The following is a 27,881-nucleotide window of genomic DNA, read 5'->3' on the forward strand; positions in this document are numbered from 1 at the left end:
AGTGTGTGTTTCAGTGCTAGGATGGTCTTTAAAATGGCTTACACATTTCATGTGAGGCCAGCTCATGGCATTATCATTTGCCCTAAGGAACACATGCCACAAAGAATAAACTGGAATCTGACCTCCTTGCTCTTGGGGTAGTGGTAATTTACACCTCCCTTTGTTGAGAAGCAGGGGGTTTTAATCTGTGCCGGGTTTGATGGAGCACAAAGGACTACAAAGCAGTAGAGCCCTCCTTCACATCACCTCTAGTCCCTCTTACTCCTCTCTGCTTGGTTCATGTCTTACAGCACACAGGAGTCACTCCTGCTGCTTCCTCTGTGCTGCTGGTGTCAGTGACTTAATGCAGTCTCTGTGCTGCTGTGCAAATAGTCCCCGAGTCAGGTTTGAGGCCAAATTAGCTGCTTATCCAGCTCCTTTGCCTGCCACAAGGCTTTGGAAGCCAGCTTGGGGCAATCCTACTGATATTCCTAGAGAGATTTACATGCAAAGGCTTTGGAGTTTGTAGGATTCTGACCAGGTTCAACAGGACTGTGTGGATACAGCCAGTCTGACCATGACAATCTAGAATATCATAAGTCTTGATTTAGGGGTCATGTATGTGCTGTAAGTTAGCCAAGGCTGGAGTATCCCTAGTTTTGTATAGTGAAGATTCCTTATTGTGGCTTTCTTTTGTTGCATGTAACCGTGAAATTGAAGTTAGAGCTCAATATTTTAAATTAATTCCTTGTCCTGTAGAAATGTGCACAAGTGCACTTTTCGATGCTTTTCCTTCCTTCTAGTTCACATATTGGATTGTAGCTATGGTTTAGTCCAGGACAGGAAGAACAAACTTGTGGTCCAATAAAGCCAATGTAAAGCCCTTATAATATAAGCCTAAGTATGGAATAGGACTGTGTGTGTCAAAGACTGCACATGACATGCAGTGGAATATTGGAGACAGACATTAATGGTATAGTAAACACTAAAACTGAAGGACAAAGTAGAGAACTGTGCTTGTCTTCCACACCCCTCTCAACCCATGGGATGTTTTTATTGGAAGCAGTTAATTGTGCTGATAGAGATTTCATATTCCAGAAGGGAATGTAGTTTGGCAAAATATTCTAGCTTTCAATACAGACAGATGAATACAGGGTAACCTTTAAAATCCTCGTAGAATAAAATGTTGAGAAATAAAACAGACACATGGAGAGACCATCTGCAGATTCTCTGAATGTGCAGAGCTGTAGAATACCATCCAGTCTGATATCAAATCATTTTTAAGCATGGTAAAATGGTACGTATACATCTGTCACATTAAAAAAGAGCAAAGATTAGGCTCTCATTCCTGTCTATGATCTCCCATAGCAGCTACTACAGTATTTATACACTGAACAGATCTGCAAGCAGCAGCACGTGATAGACTCCAACAGAAACGTGCATCTTTCTGGCTCAATAGAGTCCAGCCAAGGTTGCAGGTTTTCCTCTCTGCCTATTGGGGAAAATGCGTTAGGAATGTAGAAATATTCCCAAGTGGCACAGGAAATGCTACATGGCTTTAGACTATCAGATACTAGTCTAAAGCCATGTAGCATACATATCCTTTGCCACTGATGTCCCCTTGGCCCTGAATGGTTTCTCTGCAGTGCTCACGTTCCTAAGCCTTGCTTCTGTAAACGACGCTGGCCAAAGGGATTGCAGTTGTCTAGGTGAGTCATGGAAAGAGAGCTCACTGAGGAAACTGAGGCATAGACAACTGATAAATCATGCCCAGAGTTTCATTTGGAAAGAGAAGTGTGCTGAAAGTCAGCAATGAGAGAGTGTATTTTCATGTCCTGCACAGGAAGCAGGCTACCATGCTCTGCAAATACTGAAACATAGGCACATTTTCTTCATAGAAATTCAGTGCACAGTAGTAAAGCAACCTAACACTTTATTTTTAAAGCGACATATCCACCCAGGTTTGGATGTGTGCATAGCAGATGTCAGACAAACATCAGCAGATGCCACTGTAAGGTGATGAACTACCGGCTTGGCTTTTTCTTCAAAGTATTTTCCTCCTGCTATCAGCAACTGTTGTGCTCTGTTTGGATTTAGGATAAATCGGCTGTTACTTATTCAAGTTCTGCTATCTGCATTTTGAGATGATGCAGTGATGGTTACATAGGAGGGAAAACATGACACAGAGCTGAATATTCTTCTTCTGTAAAGATTTTGAAAAGGACAGAAAATAATTCCCAGCAAGGTCTGCATGGATAATAAGTTGTAGTGAAAAGACGCTGTTGCCACTGTCTGACTAAAATCATACAATCCATGTGTGCCATGCCAGCAGCTCTCTGGTGGGTGCTGTGGGTATGGTACAAAGGTGCATCATACTCTAAATGGTGTGTGAATCCTCACTTCTTGCAGCTTCAGAGAGGCTGGGACAGGATCAGTACAGGGAAGAGGGATGCTCCTGAGGCACCAGGAGATCAAGATTCAGTTCTCATCTTTGCTGCAATCTCTCTTTCTAATCTTAGACAAATCATGTAACTCCTTTGTGATTCATTTCTTTATGTATCTACTCTATAAATTCATGCTTGCTAATAGCCCCTTCCATTCTGCCAGAAAATTAGGTGAGTAAAATGTGACCACTACGGAACAATAAGCTATTCCAGAGGTTAAGGACATCTGGTCTCTGACATGTGTTTAACAAGAGATGTACTGTCTAATGATGACTCCTAGTGGAATGGTGTTTTAAGTGTTGCCAAAATGAATAAAAATAATCTTGATTCTGGCAGTCACTTTTTCTTCCACCTGGGCGTTCTCTTACTGAATGCAATGGAAAAGTCACTGTCCACCTCCCTTCCTTCCTCTCAGTCTTTTCCTTCATACTTGAAAATTTCTATTTATTTATCTTCTAGTAGGTTTAGTTGTGGAGGGAGATGTATTTTTCATCACAACTGAACTAAATTTTTTTTTTCAGGGAAGTCACTGGGCAATTAAACTTATACTCTTCCAAATAGTGAACTGATACTTAACTATCTTGATCAGATTAGACTGTCCTAATTTTCCTCTCTGTGAGTTAAACCGCAGCAGTCAGAGGAGAGGTTCCTCTGTCCAAGAACCAAAGGCATGTTTCTGACAAATTGTGGCTGTTTCTGTCAGCTCAGTAATTTTCCTAGGAATGATAATTTGAGTAGAGAGGGATATAGTCTGTCACAGTAAGGCTTTGATCAAAGTCTACAAAAGCTTTCCCAGCATTTGGATGTTCTCATTGCATTTTGCCTGCTTTGTGAGCTCTGCTTTTCCTACAGAAAAAGGGATAATATCCATTAGCAGTTTGAACAAGCAAAATGGACCAGGATTTTATCAGTCCATGTCCAGTGTAACCACTGTTTGTTGCATCTCACACTTTCTATCATTTTTCTTTTCATCTTCTCTCATTTACCTCATCCTTTGATTTCTCTTTCAACCTTTGGCCCCTAGTTCATCCAGATCAACATCATCTTCATTATGTAGGTTTTGCTAGATTAGTTCTGAGAGGATTATTTCCAGAGAAGCTATTTGTTCCCTTAAAAGTTTTTTGAAGTGCTTAACTTCCACAGTTATTTTCTAGAAATTTCTTTTAAAAGTCATAATTTTTCTTAGAAGAACATTAATTTCGATAATTAATCATTAGACTAAATCTTGAAAAAATTATGTAACCTCAAGGCTTTTGTATTTTCTCAGGTGTTTGCATAGTTGGCTGCACATCTGCACACCAGGTTCTGGTGATATTGGATCTACTCATGTAAATAAGGACTTCTGTAGCAATCCTCTAACTGAGGAAATACAGAAGTTTCTATCTTCCACTTCCTCAACAAATTCCAAAACGCATATGAGATTTTTAAAATCTCACTATTTAAATTATATATTCTAAGTTGAGCTCCTTCTTACCAAAAAGTGCACTAGACTTCCGAAAACTGCAAAGAGATGAATTTGTTCACGAAACAGTTGGCAGGTAAACTTGTCACCCTTCCAGGCCTTGTTTCCATGGCAACAAACTGGGTTCAGTATTTCTGCTACCCAGGTGTATTTGGATGAGTGGCACCCTGTGAGGCTGTGAAAGGCGAGCAGTGGCCCTGAAGTGTGGAAGCAGATGAAGGGAGCTGAAGAAAGCGCATCACAGTGATGGGATGGTTACAGGGGTGTTCCTCTAAGGAAGATCGCCAAGGAGTGGTTTGCATTATTGTGGGAGATTGCAGGCATAGCTGGGACTGGTTTTAGTCTCCACAGTTTCTGTAAGGATAGCTGTGAAGCAGAGCAATGGAATGGAAAGAGAAGGAGTGTTAGCTAGGGCCAGCAATACCCTGATGGAAGTTCTGTCTCTTATCCTCACAGTGTGCTTTGCGTACGCTTTTGCAGATAAACCAGACCCGCCTGCCGGAACTCCTTGTGCGTCAGACATACGGAGCTCCTCCCTCACCCTCTCATGGTATGGCTCCTCTTATGATGGTGGCAGTGCTGTGCAGTCCTACACCGTGGAGATCTGGAACTCAGTGGATAACAAATGGACAGACCTCACCACCTGCCGCAGCACCTCTTTCAACGTGCAGGACCTGCAGGCTGACCGGGAGTACAAATTCCGCGTGCGAGCTGCTAACGTGTACGGCATCAGCGAGCCCAGCCAAGAGTCTGAGCTGGTAAAAGTTGGAGAGAAACAAGAAGGTTAGTCCTTAAGTGGAAAAAAACCCTAAATTTGATTGAACTCTACCTTAAGAGTTCCTTAGTGAGGGCAGACCGCTGCACACCCTCCTTCCCACATCTCTGTGTGGTGAATGCTTGTGCTGGGCTGCAGCTGTGCTCAGGTCCTTCACAGACTTCATTTGGGAGTCTGAGCACATCAGTTTTGCATACAGCCAGTGTGGAAAAGTGGCTTCAGGGATCCCGAATCCCTGCCCTGTGAAAGCAAGCAATGATTCTTGTTCTGGCTTTCTGAGTGAGTACTGGTTGACAGAATTCTGCAGTTCAGTGCACAGGTAATGTGAGATGAAACCTTTCACGCATGTTACACATTCAGTCCATGCCCAGTTGGAAAATGATGATTGGTGGCTTACCTGAAATACACCAATGGATTCATTAAGTTTGTACTAGATGCACTGTGAAAAACAAGTCATAAACACGATCCCAAATTAGCTTTTGGAAATCATGAATGTGCTTGCTGCTAGCCAAGCACAGAATATGAAGCAGAAAATGAATTGGCACCTTGTAGCAAGCTGCAGTTCCCATGCTTTCAATCCCAGCATGCTAGTGCACCTTAGTGCTGTGTCCCCTAGTACACCCAGCCTGTGAGTTCAAGGCTATCCTACTAAGCATGTTGGTTTTCCAGCATTACGGATGCTAAAAATATTTTTTAGGGTTTTTGATTACAGTTGCATGTACTTTTAAAAATATTTTTCAGTATCTTTTGCTTCTTAATTTTTATTTAAGATCTTCTCAAAGAGGTAATAGGGAGTTGGATCATTGTAGAAATTATTCAGAAACTGGTACTAAAACTTGAAACACACAAATGTCAACATTATTTTTCAAAACCAGAAAGTGACATATTTTTGTGCACACCTCCATCTACCTACTGTGCAAACATGACTTTGACAGTCACCTCACCAAAAAGTCCAGACCAGGAACAATGAATTTTACCATTTTTCCTGTCTTTGAGGAGCGGACTATGGGTCGTATCTCTCCCTCCTTACTTACATGTGCAGGCATTTGGAGCTTTAAGTGTTCCACATAACCCTTGTGAAGTTATCTTTTACTGCTAAAGCAAGACAAAATGCCAGCAAAGTGATGCAGCATCACACAACTGTGTAAGCCTCTCAACAGATGTTTCTAAACAAAAGTAAATCATATTTCTCTTCAAGTGCTAAATGAGATGCATGCTGAGAAATTACTTTTCCTCTATTTGCAAGATTTAAAACCAATCTAAATCAAGATGCACCTTCTCTTCAAAGCAGGGAAAATAACATCAGGAGTAGCAATAAAATTGAAAGAAAGCTAGATGGTATTGGCTCTTCATAGTAAAATTCCCTGTGTTTGAATGCCCTCTTTCTTTAGTTGCAGGACAAACACCTTCTAGGGTTGGAGACCTGACTCTTCTCTATGTTTGTCTAGAGCAAGCACTACCTGTACTGGACCAAAGCAAACAAGCTATTTTTCTTTTTCAGACTGAGCATTTCCTTACATAGATTTAATACAAAAGGCCAGAAAGTGTATGAGTTATTGTGATACACATTTTAAAATGCAACAAAAAAGTTGTTTTGTGCAAAAAGAAAATGTGTTCTGTTTGTAGGAGGAGGGGATTGTCTTTGTGCTCTCAACTCCGGGGCTTATTGATTTCAATTCTTGGTACTGCAGATAGCATGGAGAAAGAGCAAGTCATCTAAAGAGTGATTTTTCAAGTGTGTGGTTATAACTGGTGCTTTAATTAAAGGAGCGGAACATGCATGTGTTCAGTACCTGTCAAAGTTAGGACTTTAAGCTGCCATCTATGTAAACACTTAGCTGAGTAACTTGGGATTTTCTAGGCTGTCAGGAAATCTGATTACTGATTTTCATACTGAGGTGGTCAGCACATATTAGCAGTGTCATTATGATCTTAGTGAAGAAAGGCATGGCTAAATTTTCACTGTGCATTTAAAGAAAACAGCTACTAAAATAAGCTTGTTAAGTGACAACAGATTAAAGCACACATTGCCATGTTTGAGGAAAATTTGGTACTGTTGACTCACTTCCGAGAAAGGTTTTAGCACAGCTACTCAGCACTTACCAAGATCAGATTTGTTCCACTTATATAATTTAGGCTTCCACTGGTGGACCAAACTGTTTCTATTCCATGGCTTTATTGCAATGTCACTGCAGAACCGGGCACTGACTTCTTGCCTAAGCAGCATTTGGCAGACATTACCTACTGGCAGCCTGGCTGGGAGCAGCTCCCTTATGCAGCCCTTAAAAGGGGAGGAAAATGTGATGTGCTCTGTGCAGGAGTGGTTTGTAGCTGAGGAAGGTCTGAGGACAGCTACCCCGGGTGGGGAAGGCTGCCTTCCCTCCCTGCTCTTCTGGTAGATCTCTGCAAAGCAGCTCATCTGTGCAGGAATATGCAAGGGTTGCAACTCCAGGAAAAAAAAAAAAAGGCTTTAGCAACAGACTTTATCCACTTGATTGGCTTTGCTACCAGCAGACAGATGCAGCATTTTGTGTAGGATGTGAAAGGCTGATGCCTTAGACCAGCTATCCGCTCACCCTTTGTTTCTTTTGTTTTCTTCTCATCCTCTGCATCTAACTCTGTGCTCTAATGCACCTAGCAGCACCCAGAGTACTGCATTAATGTTTCATAACACAAATATGTTGACAGAGAGGGGGATAAATCCCTTGGTTAGGCTTGCACTCCGTGATGGCAAAGTGCAGCTTCAGCAGCTACGGTGAGAATTGAATATGTCACTGTGCAACAAACAGGCTTTGCAGTTTCTCAAATTAATGGTCACAGCCACAGGTCTTAGGAGCAAGCCCAAGCAGTTAAGTAATGTATGACAACATTCCAGCTTTAGCCCCTTTCCCCTCATACCCTCAGGCAGTGCTACTGGCAGTTCATGTATATGAAAATTAGAAATGAAAATCAGGACACTCAGGCCAGCTTTTACTCTGATTTAGGTCACTGGGTTCACCTGTCTTTGAGTCTGCCTGCAGAACTGAGGCTCCTTTTGGACCTCAGTGATTACAGAATTCAGCCATGCTTGGGGGAATGCATGCTGTTCACATTTTCTCAGTATCTCGAGTCTGACAAGTTCATCTGGATGCTTTGCAGGGAATCTTTTCATGTAAAAACTTGCTTAACTTTTGGCTTCACAATCCAAAAAAGGCACATCAAAGCCAAGAAAAAATTGTCATTGAACAAGAAGTGTTATTGGTTTTAATATTTTTAATTTATTTGTTTATTCTCTGAGGCATTCCTGAAGGTATTTCTTAGATGACTTCGAACTGATGAAGTATGCTGATGTTTCTAGTAGGCAGGTATAATTGACAAACTGCAAACCACAGGAACTTGATTTATTCAGAAATGGTGACTAGACTGTGACTGGATAGTCAATAGTGATGAAGAAGGGGTGAAGAGATTTTAATTATTAAGTTAATGCACAAACTCCCTGACTGCTTTTTGCTGCTTTGCCATAGGGTCTATCTGTTGTCCACGTCACTGTGAATAATTTGACTATCTTATGTAAGTACCATATCCCATATAAAAATTTATTCCTGTCTTTTTATTTTCATCACAGAACCTAAAGAGGATGAAGCGGAGCTATCTGACGATGGTAAGAAGTGCATGTTTTAAACAGGACAAATGCAAATCTGTGTTCTTCATTCACATTTTCTGGAGTGTTTTAATCATGGTCCTTAATGCTTATTTGTAGAGGGGAAAGAAACAGAGGTCGAATATCGGACAGTTACAATCAACACTGAACAGAAGGTGTCAGATGTCTATAACATTGAAGAAAGACTGGGATCGTAAGTACTGGACCCTGCTTTTGGAGACACACAGTTTTCAAGGCCACCTGCTAGTTATAATGATCATGTGCATTTATTCTCTGACTATCTTGCACTTTCAACATCCTGGTTGGGCTCCTTTGTTGCGGTAAAAATAGATTTTAACACATTGTGGCCTCCACTCCATAAAGATCCTTTGCTCCTACTAGCTGATAATTTTAAATAGGCACTACATGTGTTTCTGGCAAGGAAAACAGAGCCCACAAATGAACAAAGCTAGAGGATTCATTGGTTTTTCAGTGTCCTAAAACCTATCTCAAAAAAAGAGTACACATTGTGTACTTGCATTTCCATTCTATCCATTAGTGGTAATAAGATTATCCTGCCCACGGGCTGGAATCTCTGTTGACAGCAGCCATAATCCCAACAGCATTAATACTATTGCTGAGAGAAGGTCAGTGATTAGTCTGGCTGTGTTTCTCAGGGCCCCAGCTCGTGGTGGTGTGAACTGCAGGCCATGATAATCTTTCAGTGATCAGTGCTGAAGGCCAGGGATCCTGTGTGCTGCCAATAACAGATCCTGAGAAGTGTACAATAGAGGTAGAATTGTACATTACAGCAATGGGAAACAATAGTACTGACACCCCGAACATTCAGATTCTGATTTCACCTACATCCTATACCTGAGATGTCCCATCTGCTGCCCCTTCAGAGGTGTATGACCTACAGAAAACTGTGTGCAGAAAGACCTGAATTAAAGCCTGGTAGGAGTCCCAGTTTTTGAGCCCTCCTATATAAGACTTGTTAACTGGAATGGCAGAGTATCTCTAAACATGGTATTCATTCAAAAGTTCTTGCAGATTGCTCTGCACAAAATCAGTATAGAATAATACTTGATATTAAGACATTTTTATTTCAGAATGGAATGGTTGTGCTGGAATATATAGTAAATTGTTGCTATTTGTGGTGGCCCATATATTGCAAAAACATTTTATGGAAATAGTTATATATTTTCAGGGGAAAATTTGGACAAGTCTTCAGGCTTGTGGAAAAGAAGACTGGAAAAGTTTGGGCAGGGAAATTTTTCAAAGCATATTCTGCTAAGGAAAAAGAAAACATAAGGGATGAAATCAGCATCATGAACTGCCTACACCATCCAAAACTTGTCCAATGTGTAGATGCCTTTGAAGAAAAAGCCAACATCGTTATGGTATTGGAAATGTAAGTATAAAGCAGAACACACCAACAAAGTTAATCATGTTGAAAATAATTGTGTGTACAAAAGTAGCAACTTACAGACACAGGACCGTCAAATGCTTCAGGATTTGCAGGGCTTGGATGGTTTTCAGATCTTGCAAGATTTTCCAATTATTTATACAACTTGTTTAAACTGTGTAAGTAAATCTGTGTTAATCTTTTAAAAATCAGTCAATATGTTTTACAGTTTTGTCTTGTTTGCTTGTTTCTTAAAGTACATGCGGTGGGGTTTTGCACCTTACTCTTATCGCCTGCTTGGGAGAGGTGAGAGAACCAAATTAACTGCATTTTGAACTTTCATTTAGAACAAAAATATGTTTAAGGAGGAGAACTTTTTTTACTTAAGGCAGTTCTAAACGTGTTGAACAGGCTTCACAAACAATAAAGGCCAGTATGACCAATGTCTGCATCATCCATAATGCACCTGCTTAGTGTGAATTCTATACTTGTGGCAGTACCAGCTGGAAAGGAAATCAAATCCTGATCTGTGCTGATGTTTTTCCCAAAAAGTTACTTTAGTTACAGTTCTGCTGCCACACTGACTTCATGTGCTCTCTGATGCAAGGAGAAGCAGTTTTCTTGCTGGCTGGAAGTTCTAAGTAAGATATAAATTGTTTGAGGCAAAAGAGACTATATGTCTGTTTTGCTTGCTTGGCACTTGCTTAGATTATCTGCAAACTACTACTGCACTGGCATATTTCAGAGACTGGATTTTACAACCCTGGAACTTATGTGCAGGAAGGTGTTTTTATTTTTAAATTAAGCAGTTAAGCAAACTGACGATGGTAAAGGAAGGGAACCCTACTTAGCTTGGAACTGAGAGCTGGCAGACCTAATGGAAAACAGGGAGATGTATAAAGAGTCTGGAATAGCATATGGCTTTACACTCCATTAGTTCCCCCCTGGCACCAAAGGGGTTTTACTCTTTAAAAATATAGAAAACTGAAATCAAATTTAAAGTAGTTTTGTTACCCAGTCTCACTAGGATGTGGATTTAGTTTGGAGTGGCCACCTTTTATGGTTTTTGAGTCCCCCTCCCATCCCCCTCCCAACATTTCCATTGTGTCAAGCAGCAGCAGAGCAGGCAGGTCTGGGCAGTGAGGTGCTCGTGTGACCCCTGTGTCAGGTGCCTTGGTAGCCTCTCTGCTGTCACATTATCCAGCTGACACAATCCCAGCCCAGCAACTGCACCTGTATTGATAAAGAGCCTCCAAGGGATCATTTCTGCTGTGATATAGCATTTCTTTGCATTCAAAGAAGTTGTGGGAAATACCTTTAAAATTCTTACTATCCAAGCTGTTTGTTTTATTTCCATCAGAGTTTAAATGCATGGATTTCAAATAAATCAAGCTCACCTGCTATCAGTCTCTTTTAAATCAGATTTTAGCAGTGACTGGAATTTAGGAGCTCCCCTTCTACTCAAATTGATGAGAAGCACCCTTAGATTTTGCTTCCTGATATTTATTCTAAATTGTTCATTCTAATTTTATTCCCATACCTTTCCTAGAACCTTTTAAACTTCATACTCTCTGCTTTTAGTATTTCTTATTACACTATTTTATATTATTTGATTTCATATTCAAAAAAAAAATCTGATTTTTTTATTATTACTTTTAAATTAAACACTATAATGATGTGCTCTTGCCTGGAAACCTTTCCATCTGACATTTACTGGAAGTCAGAGGCAAATCTCAGGCATTTCCTTTTCAAATATAGGAAAATATTGGTTCCTCCATAAGCATCTCAGTGGAAAAAGTAAATCTGAAAATAGTAGCCTGTTGTCAATGTAAGTCAGCACTGGGAGATAAGTGCCTCAAAGTTTTATATACCTCAGATAGTTTATTTTTACATAGATCAGAAGGAGATTATTGTATTGCAAATTAAGATTATTGGAGCAAAATCTCAGCACTAAATTCTATCATTTGATGTGATTTAAGCTGGTACAAGTTACTTCGGTTTTCTCTTCTTTTCTAAGGTAGATTTTTAAAAATACTGTTGAGTATTTGCCTGGGCAACTCTAAGGTAGATTCTTTTCACTGTTCCTACTGGACCAAAAACCTTAGATGTGTATTCTGTGATTCCACAGACATGAATATTTTCCTATATGACTCATGTAGAGAAGACTGAAAAGAGGAGAACCCAGAAAAAAAAGAGAGATTTAGATTCTGAACTAGTTGGACTGTTTGAACAAAGCCGACTTCTCCACCTGTGTATGTGTAGAACCTTATCCACACTGGTTTTTCCAGCTTCCTAACTGGCAAAAATCAAACTGGATTTAGCTCCTGATATAAATGCAACAATATTCATCCCATAAACGCATTGCAGTTTAATCTACCATTGCTACAAGAGTGTTGAGAGCTCCCACGGTAAAAACAGCAGGCAGATGTATTAACAGTAGTTCATTTACAAAAATGTGCTAAAAAAGTGGTGCTTGAGACAATGGTACAATTTCTGAAAAGTTTTCCCTTTGGGGATCTGAAAAGGATGGCACTTTTATAGCCCAAGTAAGTTGTCACTATCTGCATTAAACAGTCAAAACAACTGGTACATTTTAGTATGAGGATGATTATCATTTGGAATTGCAGAGTAATCCAGATATAAACATTTTGCCTGCAGATGTTTTCATAAACACCCATACTGGTTAATGTCTTAGCAAAGCAACAACAAACTAGATCCCCTGAATGTTTATTCAACAGGTCTGGCAATACTATTGCTTTAGGTTACAAATGTGCTCTTATCCAACATAACCCCTCAGTTTGTCAAGCATAGGCTCTTCTTACTATTTTTATATTCATAGGAAACCACAATAGCATTTCTAATTACATATTTTATGAAATCTTATAGCCAAAGCAAGAAATGCATCCAGAACTTCAGATGTTTCAAATTCAGTTTGGTACATGAGGGATATAATCATGTATCTGGCAACCTGCAAACATGGAAAGGCTGCTTTTCTGTTGTGTATTTTCTTTCTGTAACTGAAATGTGCAATTGCATTTGGCAACAAGCATGAATGCTGCAAAATATTAAACCATATAAAGACCATGGTGTGTTTAATTTCTAAAAGCAAAGCTGCTCTTCACTACGCGTTCCTTTCTTTACGGGTCATTCACCCACAGCATAAGAAAAAAGTATTTCCCATCTTTGGATGCAAGCAGATAAACCAGTTGAGTGATTACTCAGAATTTAAAATAACAACAACAACAAAAACCCAAAACACAAAAAACACAAACAAACAAAACAAAACACAAACACAAAACAAAAAAACACCAAAACCAACAAGTCACAAATTATGCTTCATTAAATCTAGGTTAAAAATGTCCCACTTCAGTTTCATGAACAGTTCAATCGAGGAGATGCTACCCTAGAAAGACCAATTATTTCACATCTTAAATTAGCATAAAAATGGAATTGACCTACAAGAAATGTGATGAGGGCTCAGCTAAAAATACCAACACTGAAAGTGTTGTGGGTTATATCCTTCTCCTGTCATAGCTAAGGAGGAAATTCCCTCTGAGCTCACTTGGGTCAGTAATTTACCGTTTGAGCTTAGCATTCCAATTAACCATATCATCGGAATTCTTCCTTCCTAGCCCTTGTCACTCTCAATCTCTCTTTTTTCTGAATTTTTGCTCATGTGCTTGAAATTCTGTCCTCTTTCCCTGGGACCCATTCCATGTATTTTAGTTTTCTTTATTTCTAAATTACATTATCTACCTTTGTTCACTGATGGATGGTAGGAGGAAAGGAAGACATGGGAAATGTGTGCTCAGAGTCGGGAGCAGTGCTACAAAGACGTGTTAGCAGGGTGGCAATCACAGAGCACACACTTCACTGTCAGCTGCAGGTGACCCAGTCCTAGAGGCAGGGTGTAAATCCCTCCTGCCTGGAATAACAACATCGGTGTTTCACAGTTCTCACCTGCGACAGAGATTCAGAACAGAAAACATTTATTGATTTATACCACACACAAGAGGTGATTCTTCCCACATTTTCTGTGTGGCTATGGAAAATGCAATTACAAAACACAGATTGCATCCTGAAGTGACTGCTGCAAGCTTGAACTCTCTGTATTGCTGTAAAAAAAAAAGGTCTGATTACTCCCCAAATGAATATGTTACAGAAGTCTCTTCTTATTCTGTCTTTCACAGGGTTTCTGGAGGAGAACTCTTTGAACGAATCATTGATGAAGACTTTGAACTGACAGAGAGAGAGTGCATTAAATACATGAAGCAGATTTCAGAAGGAGTTCAATACATTCATAAGCAGGGTATTGTCCACTTGGATTTGAAGCCAGAAAATATTATGTGTGTCAACAAGACTGGTACAAGTATCAAACTCATCGACTTTGGACTCGCAAGAAGATTAGGTAATGAATTCTCTGCCTATTTAAGTATCACAGGGGGAAAGGGCAGAACAAACAGTAATTCATGATACCTATTACATTCTTTCATGTATAGAGAGTAAATAAACTATGTTTCCTATAAATATTTCTGGTTTTAGGAAGAAATAGAAAAGGGAGAAAAGAAGACATTCAAGAGTGAGAGTAGGGCACCTCATCTTCAAGAGAAGTTTGCAGTGAGGTGTACACAATCTACCTGCCTGTTTCTACAGCAGGGTATCCCTGTAGATTCCACCTAAAATACACAGTAGTAGTAATGTTAAAAAATATTTACATTTGGTACCATCAAGCACTAACTCTCTAACTGAATGCTTCATGAATACTACAAATCCTCAAAACTTTTTTAACAGCAGGGATTTAGGTGATGCTCTAGAAGCCTTTCAGATAATTACAGTCAATTTACATTTTCCCGTTATTTTTATCATTTCTTATCATAAACAGCAGGATGTTGTCATACATGTTAAACATCATAGGAATGCTATAAAGAGCTGTGTAATAGCACTACTTAAAAATAATGCAATTGGGGGAAATTCCATTTGACAAGCCCTTCCTCTTCCTAAGCTGCTTTTTAGCAGCTTTCTATCATTCGTTTTGGTCTAAGCTTCCAACATGCTCTACAACTTGAAAGCCAAAGACCTTCAAAAGTTCTTGTCTTCATATTGTTCAGCTCTAAAAAGCAGCCCTTCAGTTGTGTTGTCAGTGTTAAACAATACCAACATCCCACACTGATCTTTGTATTTTCACAAAAGAAATAAAAATCATTCCAGGAATTAAAAGAAACAAAAATAGTTTACGAACCTGTTACACTGGGAGAGCCGAGATTTGTGGATCTCCTGACAATAATTGATTAGGACAACTTATATGAATTCCTACTCTGTATATAAAGGGGCCCACAGCTGGATTCTTACTGGAAATCTTTTGCCTTCCCTCTTTGAAAACGTATTAATTTTAAAATTGTTAATACTTACTAAAAAGTAGAACAATGATTTTTGAGAACAATGATTTTACTACCAGCTACCTTTTGTTATCTGCCTAAATGCTGCTCATCCTACTACTTTTGACACTTAAATAACAGACTACTGCATTCCCAAGAATGGTTTGTTGAATGAATAGGGGAAAAGAAGTCTGCTTTGAAGAATTTTAGATGATGTTCTGCTCCAAAAGTGCATTAAATGAATCTTGGTCACATGGACACTGTTAACTCAGAGATAAGATGTCTATTTTATTTATTTAAAAAAGACATCACTGCCATTTCTGTTCCTTCACCAGCATAGAGCCAGTAGTGTTCTGGGAACATGAACTGATTTTGTTCTTGTTCAGGAAACGGATGAACTGTTAACTAAGTTCCAGTGCTGGTGGTTTTGTGTGAGAGGTGTGGGAAAGATTTCAGCCCACGATGTTCCAGCTGTCAGCCTGAAAACTGTACATTTACTGCTGCACTGAGTGGATTTCATCAACAAGAGATACAATGTAAACACAGAATACCCTTCAGACCACAGTTACACCCACATTTAGCAAACGGAAGATCCTATTTTCGGTAGCCTGTTCATGTCCATCAGCTTTCTCACTTTTCTGTTAATCTTGTGGCATCACAGTACATTGCATGGCTGACAGCAGCTTGTGAGTTGCACCAGTCATGCCATAGGCAGGAAAGCTCTAAACTCCAGTTAACTTCTCTTGGTGTAGAAGGATGAGAGTTGTGGGTGCTGATGCTGATTCTGATTTTACAATGCTGTACATTCATTTGGCTTAACATGCTGCTAATTCTTGCCAGGTTCCATTGTAGGTATTTGCTATTCATCATCCTCCCATTGTGGATAACTCCATCGTGGGTGGCATTCCCTAGGAAGGGAAAGGGCCCTTCCATTCCATGCCCAGCAAGCACAAGAACTGTTTTAATTTCAAAGACAATTGTGACATTTCAGTTGAGATGATTTCCAAAAGTAGAAAACAACTTTTACTGTTTCATTTACTCACAAAAATTGTTAAAACCACTTTTCACTAATGCCTGCTTCTTGCCGGCTGTCTTATGTGGTGCACTGAGGGCATGTTCCTCCACTTGTGTTCCTTCGAGATTTATGATTTTGAAATTGGTTGTCAAATTCACTTTGGCATTGATAGATGTGGGATTGGAGCCCTCATCCTACAGACCTGACCCTGACTGAGCAGAAACTGCTCAGCCAAGGGATTGTTGAAGGGAGCAGGGGCTGATTCTGCACTTCTGCTTCTGAGATTTAATTTTTTGTAACTACTGCAAACTAGTGCCTCTAAATATTCAGTGTTTTGATCAGTTTTAAAGATATTAGGATCAGCTCCTTCTGCAGTCATCTTCTGCAGCTAATTAGTTCTATTGCACTGTCCGGAAATACCAAAGCTGCAGTGGGATATTTTCCTGACCTTTTTTGGTGTGCTGAGGAACACATGTAGAAAATTGTTTAAGATAAACTTCTTGAGGAGAAAAGAGAATGGTTTCTGAGTACTGTAAAGATTTTTTTTTTAATCAGTTGATTATACACAATGTCAGCAACAGTTTCCAGCTAGCTTGTCAGCTTTCTATCTGAACTAAGGGATATCCAAACACAGATCCTACTTGTGTACTAAGCTCATAAACAACTGGGTAAAGACTTGACATATTACTGCATAGAAAGGGTCTTACTCTTCTCCTTTCTTTTTTCTTTATTCACAGAAAATGCTGTGTCAGTTGTTTCACACTCTATGCTTGCACTTAAATGCCATGTTTTCAAAAAAACCCCCACATTTCTCTGACCTGTGGGCAGCAGATTTCATACACCAGCCTTTTGCATACACAGTTCCTCATGGTAGTTTACACAGTGCACACTCCAAACTTGGATGTGAAAATCTGAGCCTGAGACTTGGATGATCACGATGAAGCTTTTAGAAAATAGGTTCATTGTGATAAATTTCAGTAATTTCTTGTAAGGACAGTTTGAAAAAAAATGTAAGTGTTGACTTTGAAATGAAGGCAGATGGGAAAATGGGATCTTAGGCTTCCCATTTGCACTTGGAAAAGGAAGGTGATCTCTCACTCCTCATTGTCACTGTGGAGAAGACATTGCCCTTCTTTTAGGCTAAGTCATTTTAGAGTGCATGTTAGAAAAAGTATACTTTTTAGAGTAAGAAAACTCTGGTTATGTGACTGTAGGGATGTTGTGGAATACTTTTTGAATGTGCTTTTTAAAGGATAGTCAGAGAGCTGGCAGGAGGGTCTTGATGTTGGTGAACTTGCATGGGAGGATCTGGGTAATTTCCTGCAGCTGCTCCCAGGCATTCTTCTCTCTGTTTCTGTTTCTAAAAATGGGTACTCCCTGCATGGTGGGAGTAGGGAAAACACGTGAAAATGAGGTTTCTGCAATTAATTTATTAAAACCATACCTGAACAGAGCAAAAAAGGGTTTCACAGCATTTAAAATGGGAAACTGGCATAACTGCAAGTGAATTGTTGTGATTGTGCTCAAAAGTTGCCTCAAGCACAGTGTTCAATCATTAGGCAAGTTATTAACCCCATATATGTTTCAGATTTCCTTTGGTAAGTTGGGGATTTGCATACCTCAAAAGACCACTAGCTCAGGTGTTTGATTACATTTCATGAAGTGCCTTAAGAGCTTTCAATGGAGCTAAGTTTGGGAGTGGAGTCTGTACTGGGATCAGCATTTATGTTGCAAAACTTGGCAAATTAAATTCTGATAAATAAAAATATTCTATTCAGATTCAGTGTTGTGGAAAGGTCAATTCTTTTGTAAACTCCTCAAAACTTTGCTGTTGTTTGAGGAGTTTTTAAGCTTTTCTCTTAATTATAGAGCTGCAAATCTCTGTACTCGTGGTAACCTTAACAGGAGCAGGACTGGAATGTGTTACATCTGTTTGCCTTCCCATCCATATCTGTTTTGTTTAGATGGTAATCTCTTTGGGAGAGCAATGGTTCCTCACTAGGACATTTTACTGTGCCTAATCTGGCTGCTGCTCTTGCACAGAAGATAAACGTAATGCAATGAATCTCACTTAAGGCATACACTCATTGCTCAGGCACATGTGCAGACTGGACATGATTTTCTCAACCTAAATCCAAGCCTGTTTCAAGTCAGAAACAATCTATTTTCTAACATTTTTATATTTTTACAATACAATTCTATTACTGGGAGGTGGGTTTTTTCCCCCCCAGTCCCTAATCTATTCCTTAGTTTCCTTCCTGCCTGACCTTGCTTATTCTTTTCTTCTTCCCATCAGATTTAGAATGAGCATTAATGAAAATGAGCCCCCTGAATTCCTAACTATTTCTCTAAAATGAGCCTAAGAATTTCTAACTTAATGATTTGCACTGTGTCTCACACTATACTAGAAGGTAGACATACCACTCCCTTGCACACTGGCAGCATAATCTGGCAGTACTTGGTTATGAACAGGTTTTTCTCTTACCTTCATCACTGTATTTTCCAGTAGGGCACTACTGATGGGTCAGCACAAGAAGAATGTCAAGCCAGTTCACCTGTCTCATGACCTCATTCTTCCAGTTCATATTGGTAGCAGCAGCTTCACTGTAGATCATTTTTAAAACATCCACAGTGTGTTTAAGCAGAGCAAATGTAGCATACCTGTGCTACAGGACAGCTGAATAAAAGTTTGGAGCAGCTGATGGCTGACAGCTGGTGATTTGTGCTTCCCCTTTGCCACAGGTGTGCTTGTAGGCAGCCTGGTTTTGAGACCATGCCCAAGTCCAGTTTTACCTGTGAGGTAATGATCTGACTGGTGTACAACATCTGCTTCTTCTCTTGTTTCACCCCTGGCCTGTGCCACATCAAATTTAAGAGACATGCAACCCACTATTGATTTTCTTTCCTGTTTACACTAGAAGAAAATATGTTGGATTGAAATAGTTCTTTCCTATTATTGTAATTTTAGCACTATTGGTTCTTTTTACCACAACATGCAGAGCCCCAAGCTTTGATAAATGTTCAATGATTTGTGAAAACTGTAGCTTCTTTCTGACACTGGAATCCTGCAGTTCTCTTTTGCAACTGCTAAAGGGACGGAGGCTCAAACACTTTTGTACTTCAGGATATAAAAATCTGAATTAAACACTGATGGTGCTCCTTTTTCACAGATCTGGCCTTGTGGAAGTTCCTTGCAATAGGAACCTTCTTATGCACCTTATACAGTGCTGTGTGTTTGAGGATGCTTAATAAATAATTCTTTATTTGCTATACATGTATCAGCTAAGAAAACAGCAATTCAGGCATCATTTATTTCTTCTGATAAGAGTCTTTAACAAAATCACAAATATGAGGGCAAAACTGGTTTTCCTGTTACTAGAGAATAACTGTTTTTAAAAATCTCCATGCAGCAGTTAATGGTTTTCTCTTCCATTCTTCACAGAAAATGCAGGCTCTCTGAAAGTTCTTTTTGGGACACCTGAGTTTGTGGCTCCAGAAGTTATAAACTATGAACCTATTGGATATGAAACAGATATGTGGAGTATAGGAGTTATCTGCTACATTTTGTGAGTACTTTGCTATTCTTAACACAAATCCTGACAGTTGCTGAACATATAAAATTTTCATCAACTTCTGAAGTTTCCTGACATTTTCAGGCCTTTTGTGTTGTAATTAGCAGCTCCATCATGTTTAATAAAACTCTGTTCTCTGAAGGGTGCAATTGGTAAACTGCAAAACTGGCAGGTCTGGAAATCCAGCTATTTAGTGTTGTACATCTTACATCATAAATCAGCAATGCTTCATCTCATTTAAAAAGACAATATGACTATTTTATTAGTAACTTCAAACTATTTTTTCCTTCCAGATGTTAAAGAGAAATGTTTGGGCACTAACAAACAATGATTTCCATTCTTTTATTCCATGAGAGAAAATTTTTGTGAAACCTTGGCATCTCGTGGGACACGCTGAAGTATCCCAGCATTACCATATCCGTTCACATTGTATTTTAATTTATTACCAAGCACAAGCCACTGGATAAATACATTTTATAAGCAGCATGGATTGAGCTTATGGAAACATTTCAGAGGATGGTTAGCTGCAGCTCTTGGTTACATATTTCAGTATGAGATTTGATTTTTATATATGATTTGATACAGCATGCTTATAAACATCAATAAATCTAGAGAAATGTATATGGAATTAGTGTCTCCATGCCTAGAACAGAAAGTGGTTTTCTTCCAGCTGGGACTTTACACATTTGATGCCATATAAACAAGTGAAAAGAGATGCTTAGTTTGGAGCATGGTTCTTTCTCCCTTGTTCCAGCTTCAGTAGTAAGTCAGTGGCAGATCTGCTTTGCACTGATTCTTTTAAAAGACTCCTCTCAATGCCATTCTTCCTTTATTAGAGTCCCCTCTGCCCTGGCTATCCCGCTCCTTGACACCTGGCAATGCACAGTTGTTTGCCTCAGTTTTACTCAGTCGTTCTGTGTTCCTGCTTTTCTCATGACCCTGCACTTGTTCATGCTCTTCTCATTTCCAAACTAAGCAACATAATTTCCTTACTTGGCCTATGCAAAAGCTACTACATCAACTCCCTCTTACTTCCAGCAAAGACTCGGAATATTTCTGTTATCTTCAGCTTCAGATGCGAAGTGTGTTCTACGCTTCAAGGTCACTTCGCTCTGCCAGTTTATTTACAGGACTTCTATTTTCCATTCACTTCCAAGCACTACTTTCTCGATCTTGAAAGCTCCTTTGGATCGTTCCGTCGCTCCAGTAACGCAGCCCACCCAGGCAGCAGCGCGGTGACAAATCCCTGCGCTCCCGGGGCGGGATGGCGGTGCCGGGCACCGGGACCGGGAATCCCTCGGTGCTGCAGCGCCGCCTGCAGCCCGCACGCACCCGACATATTTTGGGGAGCTTCTCGTCTTTCCGGGCCGTTTGTTGTTATCCACGCCCATGGCGAGTTTCCGTGTGCTCCCAGTCTGAGCAGCGAGGCACAGGTCAGTGCTGGCACCGAGTGTTCCCGGGAAATGCAGCCAGGGCATCGGCTGAGACAAAGTGAAGGGAGCAGGTGGAACAGGTGGGGAGAAGGTGACAGGTCTTGCCAAAGACAAGTCTGCTTCTTCCCAGTTTCTCTGTGCCAAGCAGGGTATTTGGATGCTGTACCACTCAGCTGATGGGGCTGGGGTAGTGTTACACTCATTCAGCTCATCTGATATGCCTTGTGAAATATATTATGAAATTACTTGTTTGCTAAGGTGTGTTTAAGTTCATTTAACCTGTCATAAGGGGAAAACTACATCATCCAAATAAAATGAAGAAAAAAAAATTGATGCATTGCTATTGCCACAATATGATTAGCAGTGATAATCAGCTTTTGTCTTTCTTGCCATAAGAATAAAGTAATAGAAGTTAGGGAAGACCCGTGAGTCATGACTTGGACTTTCCCTCTCCACCCCAGAGTGGCAGAGGTTCCCAATCTGTCTTAACTTTCTTAGAGCCCAGCTATTATTACAGACTCACAACTATGAGCCATTATCCAGAATGAACCATCACATCATCATTACAGAATGCAAATAAAAGTCATTGAGAACTGCATCTCTCTTTAGTTGCAGCTCTGCTTTCCCATTTTATTTGTAAGCTCAGAACTGCCAAATCTCACGCCTGAAGTGCAAGACTCACTCACTTGGTGTCTGTCTCCCACATCATCACTGTGCTCATACCTGGGCATTTGCATCCCCTCTCCCTTGCCATGGGAGTGGGGCCATGCAGGCAGAGGCGAGCACTGGACTTAACAGCAGCTCTGCCACAGGCAGCTGATGGCCCAAAGCTGCTGTGTCCATCATCTGTCCCAAGGGAAACAGCAGGGAACACGCTACAGCATCACTTGACACACCACCTGCCTAGAAAGTGACTGTGTTTCCATGACGTGCTACACAACAATGAGTACAAACCGGGTTTCACAGAGAGCTACTAAAGTGATCTCTGTGAGTGAAGGGTCTCCCCTGCAAAAGAATAAATGGTTGGGATGTAATCTCAAGTAGGAAGCAGGGTGACAGCACTCTTCCAAAACCCTGCAGCAAAACCTCCCCCCAGCCCTCTGCTATGCAGATGTAAGTACAGATATTGCACTCCCTGCTGGGATACTGCATCTGTCTTCCTTATGACTGATTTAATGCCATCCTACAGTTCATGAGTTCCCTTTCCACATTTCTAAGCTAAATATTAAATCCTTTTAATCTCCCTGGATAACTTATTCAGTCTTGTCTCTTCATCTGTCTCTGTTCTTCCTTAAATTTCCGTTTGTATTCTCCACCTCATGTTTTTTATCTTCCACTTTTATCTTGTTCTCTGTCCTGTTCTGCATCACAGTACTGTTCCACATACTTAAGTTGATCTATTGCCTTTGAAATAACAGGCCACAAATATTATAGCTTGTGTATATCATCTCCATTTATGTCTATTTCAGTGTTCCTTTCTGCATTTACAATAATCTTTAGCTAATGAAGGTTTAACCTCCTGAATTCTTTCCAGCTCTTTCTGTTCTATTTATTCTTCTGGGCATTGCTGGATTTGTGTGTTTTTTCTATTTCTAGTTCTTTTCTGATGATCAATTTGGATTGTTTTGAATATTTAGTAATCTGAAGCAATTTCTAATTTTTATTTCAAAGCAATTTTCAGTCTAAGGCTTCAGCGCTGCATGGGCGTACGCTGAATGTGGATTGCCTTTTCCTTCTGGCACCATAGGATCTGAGCAGTTTCAGGGAGGAATTGTCTGTGGCTGATTCAAACCCCTGCTTGCCTTCCAATAGTTCTCCTTGCTTTATCAGTGCCAGGCAGTGTTTATCTTTTCAGCGTAGTTGATCTCTGTCAATTCATATTTTTTAATATACTTTCTCTTAGGCTGTGTTTTAATATCACATTTGATCTTGCTGTATACTCTTTTCCTTCATCACCTTCCTAACAGCACACCCCCTGATTCTTCAAATATTCCCTTTCCTTTTTATCCATTGTGTTTTTCATCACTGCTGTTCCCCCTCCCTTGTTTGGCAGTTTGGGTTGGTTGAAAGATCTTTCAGCATCGTTCATCTTTTGGGTGTGCTGGCTTGGAACCTCGATAAAGCAAAACACCGCTGGCTTACACTTGGCTCCATGTCATGATAAAAATTTATACCTCTTTATATTAAAGATGTGAGAGCACTCCTTGTTCTTTCCTTAAACCAGGTTAGGAAGGCTTTAATGTCAGACTGTACCGCTCAAAAGAAAATGTATTACTGGTTCAGTGGCACTGGCAAACTAGGTTCCTCATTAATCCACTGGGCATGTGAAACAAGGATGAGAACAGCAGTAACAGCCTTGCTTCGGCAATGAGCTGTCTTCCTTTACATGGACTCAGTGGTCTGCTTCTTCCAGAGAGGACCAGTGTGGGAGTCAGTCAGCCCTCAGCTAAGTGTTCCATGGATGTGTGTCCCTGACAAAGTATCCTCAGACTATTTATTTGCTTCAGTTCACTTGAAAAAGAATTAATTCACTACATGATCTCTAGGGTGCAGGTGTTACCATCATGTGCTTATCTGACATGGCCTGCACAGGTTTATCAGAAGCAGATACCAAGATCTGTTCATACTGAGGTCTGTTACTCTGTTTGCACAGCCAATGCAAGGCAAAGCCTGTAAGGAGGAGCTGAGTGGCAGCAGTCCCAGTCAGCTGGTGCTGCAAGCACTGCTTGCAGAGGAACACTCACAGTCTGACTCTTTGAGACAAGCAGCAAAACCATCTTCCCTGGAGTAGCAGGAGTCTTAATGCAGAGATTTCCAGTTGAAATGCCATGGTGTTTGTTACATAGGCAACGAGGTTTGCATCCACATTGGACCCTTTCCATCTCAACATTTCTAAGTCTGCACTTGGAGCTTTGTTAGAACAGACCAATAAATGTTAAGGAACTCCTAGAGGATAAAATATATTTCTTCTTTATTTAGAAGTGGAAACCGTGAAAGATTTTCTAAACAAATGGTTCTTAACATGCCAGGAAGATGCCTGGTAAAGTAGCTGGAAAAATGTTTTCAGTAAACAGCCTGCTGCTTGTCTAAGAGTAACTTCGCAGTGTAAGCTCTGTGTTAATTTCCTGGAGCAGTAGCTCATCTTTATCACTTCAGCATTCCAAAGAGAAATTGTTTCCATTATCTGTCAAAAGAGTTGCTGTACCATTATTACTTTAAATGGCTATTAAGAATTGAACAACCAAGACTTTGGTCAGTGAAATCTGTGCTAGAGATAAAAATTTCCGGCTACATAATTTCTAATCTACACTAGTTGCTGGATTTTGTTTTCTAACTATAAACAAGGATCTTACTCCTTAGAAGTATTTCCACAAGGCAACTGATTCACAGTGTAAAACTGTAGTAGAGAGAGAAAATTATTTTAGCTGTATAAATCTGCAACAGCACATTCAGGAATACAAAAATAGGTTCATTGAAATATTTGAATAGGCACTCTTCCACTGGTGTTTGTAAATGATGAAATGAGTGGAGGCTTAACTGAGACCCACCTGGTAATTTACCAAATGCATGGGATTGAACAATCCTACCACAGCATTTAAAATTTTATCAGACAATTCTGTCGTACAACTCTAAAATTTAAAAAAAACCAAATACAGGCACACACACAAAAAAACCAAAACCAAAATCAACCAACCAAAAAAGAAAAAAAAACAAAACCCAAAACCAACAACAATCACAGAATTTTTTTCCTTCTCTAACTTCTCACTCTTTAATTTGTCCTCACCCTTCAAAAGCTGTGTGGGACATGCAGTATAAGCACTGCCTCTTACGGCACCATGGAGCAATGATGTTTCCACATGAAGCAATGTCTCTGTACCTGTAGCAGGTTTTTTAGTATGCATTTCATCTCTCAATACTGCAGCTTTAATCTTGTCTAATATAGTGCAAGAGCTGCACAACACTATTTGTGGTAATACTGTGCAGAGGTCACCTCTGACATACTTTGATCAAGTATTGAAGGGAAATGGGATTGGTATTGCTCCAGCTGCCCAAGCATGTCGTCTGGAAGCTTAACTGGATGAAGAGAAAATGTGCATCTTCTCTTTTGACAATGAGCTAAAGGAATACTTCACAGACCTGTCATGGCATAAGCCGCTGGCTTGGCTGAGACTGTTGTTCTTACTACAAGGTAAAAAAGAGACAACCCGTCAGTCAGTATATGGAAGCCAAAATCGGAACTGCCATCTGCAAGAGATTTTTTCACTTTCTAAAACATTATGGAGAACACTGACATCGGCATAACTAAGAAAATGTTTAGCTGTTGGAGAGGAGATGGGTTTAAGGCCCTGCAGGAATGCTTTGTGGGTTCCAGGACAGAGATTCCCGAGCCTCATGGATGCTTGGGGCCATGAGGGCTGGAGGGCATGCGGACAGAGCAGAGCCTTGCTCTGCCTGCAGCTGTGCCAGCTCTGCAGTGCTGTCAGGGTCAGGCACAAACCTTCTCTCCTCCAGCAAAGCAAGTGTCAAACACAGGGAGCAGTCGTGGTAAAGTTGCTTTATGGGAGCATTTTTGGTACGTTCATCTTTCAGCTTTTGATAACTTGTGCCTGTTATATCTTCATAAATGGGTTTATGCCACCTTACACGTTCACAAAGTTGGGATTCACTGCTGCATTCGAGTGCACCACATATAATGGAAAGTGAGACAGCAAATACATTCTGTTCTGATTTACCTTGTTCTGCCTGAGAATAAACAAACCTTTTATCTTCAGCTCATGTATTATTACTAAGAAGTTTCAGAAGTATACACGTAAGATTCTAGACTCTGCTGTACTGCACACAACTTCCAGAAATGGTAAAAGATTTAGTGTCTGCTCTGTGTGAGACTTCAAAGAGTGTGTGTTTCTGCTCTGCTTATAAAATGAAATGCTTAGGAACAAATTCCAAATCAGATTTTGAATGTAATTAGATACAAAAAAGAAACAAAATAACTTTGAAGGAGGAGATATTCTAATATTATTAATCTAATAGCTCACTTTATTTGACTGCAATCTTTTTTTTAACCAGTCTGTTCTGTGATATTCAGTGGCATCATGATATCCATATAGTATTATATCCATGTAGTGTTTTCAGAACCCTAATAAGTTAGTTATTTTTCTATATTTAAAAAAAAGGAGTAGTACTGTGAAATGTAACTGGTTAACACAATTGTACTGAGAAATCAAATAAAGTCTGTAAAAATTCATGAAGAATAGGTTATTCTGTAAATTGCATGGCAGGAGGACCTGGAAAAGTGAATAACTTGTAGTTCTAAGGAATAAGCAACCTTTCACCTCTAAGTTTTTTGCTGAAAAGGTAATATATACAGGCATCAAAAGTATCCAGATGCACAGTGTAATAAAGGATAATGCTCAGCTGGAAAAAGAGGCTGCAAAAGTGACACCATGATGTTCTGCAATTGCCTTTCACTGGCAATTTATCAGTTATATGTATAAAAGCCTTGGAAGCTCAGCTTAGGTTATAGGAGGGCATTATTTCCATTTCACGCATCATCGTGACTGATGGAGAATGTAAAGACCAAATTACTTGTGGATGCATCTGCATAACTCCACAGCCTGCAGTGATGCAGCACTGTTTTATCTGTCTGTATAACTCAGGGTGGGTTTGTTTACAAAATAGCCCTGTGGGTTTCATTATTTCATCATGCATCTTTCTTCTGGGGCTCTCTCTGCAGGAGTAAATGGAATAAAATCTACAAAAACCCCCTTGGTTTTACAGTAAAGGCAGTAAAATCACCCTGAAAGTAGATGATCTTCAGAGGTCCCTTCCAACCCTAACAATTCTGTGATTCTGAGGAAGTGCCAGGGGAAAAAAAAAAGATATTCCACTGAATTTGGTGTGAAAAATTCAGTATTAGTTATGCAGAACTAGACAAGTCGTTTAACAAACTACTTTGCTCCAATTTCACCTAATTCTAATTCTCCTCAAAAATGCCTCGGGAAAAGAGAAAAAAAACTAGTAAAATGTGCCTTTCAGTTTTGCTGGCAAAATTCTAGTTTCCGTCCCTTAAGGCTATCTGTAGTTAGTTTTGAGTTCTTTTTTATTTAATTTAGTTTTTGAAGCGAGCCTGTATTGATAAAGAACTGCAGAGCGTGGGTGATGTCACACGCGATTTTAGCTTGCTCCTCCGGTAATTTGCAAATTGACGTGGTTTGTTCTGTGTCTGTCCGTTCCGTCCCCAGGGTCAGCGGACTTTCTCCTTTCATGGGAGACAACGACAACGAAACCCTTGCCAATGTCACCTCAGCAACGTGGGACTTCGACGATGAGGCTTTTGATGAAATCTCTGACGATGCCAAGGACTTTATCAGCAATCTACTAAAGAAAGACATGAAGTAAAGCTGCTGGACTTGCTGCACGTTCTGTGTTTGCATTTAGCTGAAGCTGCCATCCGTGTTTCCCCCCTGTGAATCTCCACAAGGCCGCGGCACCTCTGGCCATACTTTATAAGGAGCTGTGCGTGCCCGCCCGGCTCTGCGTGTGCAGCGCTCTTTATTTCGCTCGCAGGGTGCAGGGGCTGAATGGAGCGTTTGCTTCAATCGCCGGCTCTTTGTGCTCTTCCCTCCCCTCGGGCAAGGGGCACCCGGGGCTTTTATGCGGCCACTCTGATCGCCACTGTTTCGTGACACGCATTTCTGCATGACACGTTCTGTCTTGCTCTGAATGGGTTGCAGTTTTGCCGTGTGTCGCTTTTAAGTGTGGCAGCTCTGAGTAGGCAGATTCCCTATAAATGTAGTAA

The 27,881-nt window shown here is 40.2% G+C and overlaps 1 protein-coding gene across 3 annotated transcripts in view; it reads left to right on the top strand.

Moving 5' to 3' along the window:
* The window catches only part of MYLK (myosin light chain kinase), a 195,755-nt gene that overhangs the window by 161,027 nt on the left and 6,847 nt on the right, over positions 1-27,881 (top strand). For all 3 annotated transcript variants that reach the window (XM_042041247.1, XM_042041248.1, XM_042041249.1), the window contains 7 exons: positions 4,366-4,668; positions 8,265-8,300; positions 8,400-8,493; positions 9,490-9,693; positions 13,878-14,095; positions 19,520-19,643; positions 27,325-27,477. In XM_042041247.1, the coding sequence (XP_041897181.1) occupies positions 4,366-4,668; positions 8,265-8,300; positions 8,400-8,493; positions 9,490-9,693; positions 13,878-14,095; positions 19,520-19,643; positions 27,325-27,477 (1,132 nt within the window). The remainder of the gene's footprint in view (positions 1-4,365; positions 4,669-8,264; positions 8,301-8,399; positions 8,494-9,489; positions 9,694-13,877; positions 14,096-19,519; positions 19,644-27,324; positions 27,478-27,881) is intronic.

The sequence above is a fragment of the Corvus kubaryi genome, unplaced genomic scaffold (assembly GCF_017639235.1).
Source record: "Corvus kubaryi isolate FWS band 111438036 unplaced genomic scaffold, C.kubaryi_AGA036_p1.0 37396, whole genome shotgun sequence".
Classification (NCBI taxonomy): domain Eukaryota; kingdom Metazoa; phylum Chordata; class Aves; order Passeriformes; family Corvidae; genus Corvus; species Corvus kubaryi.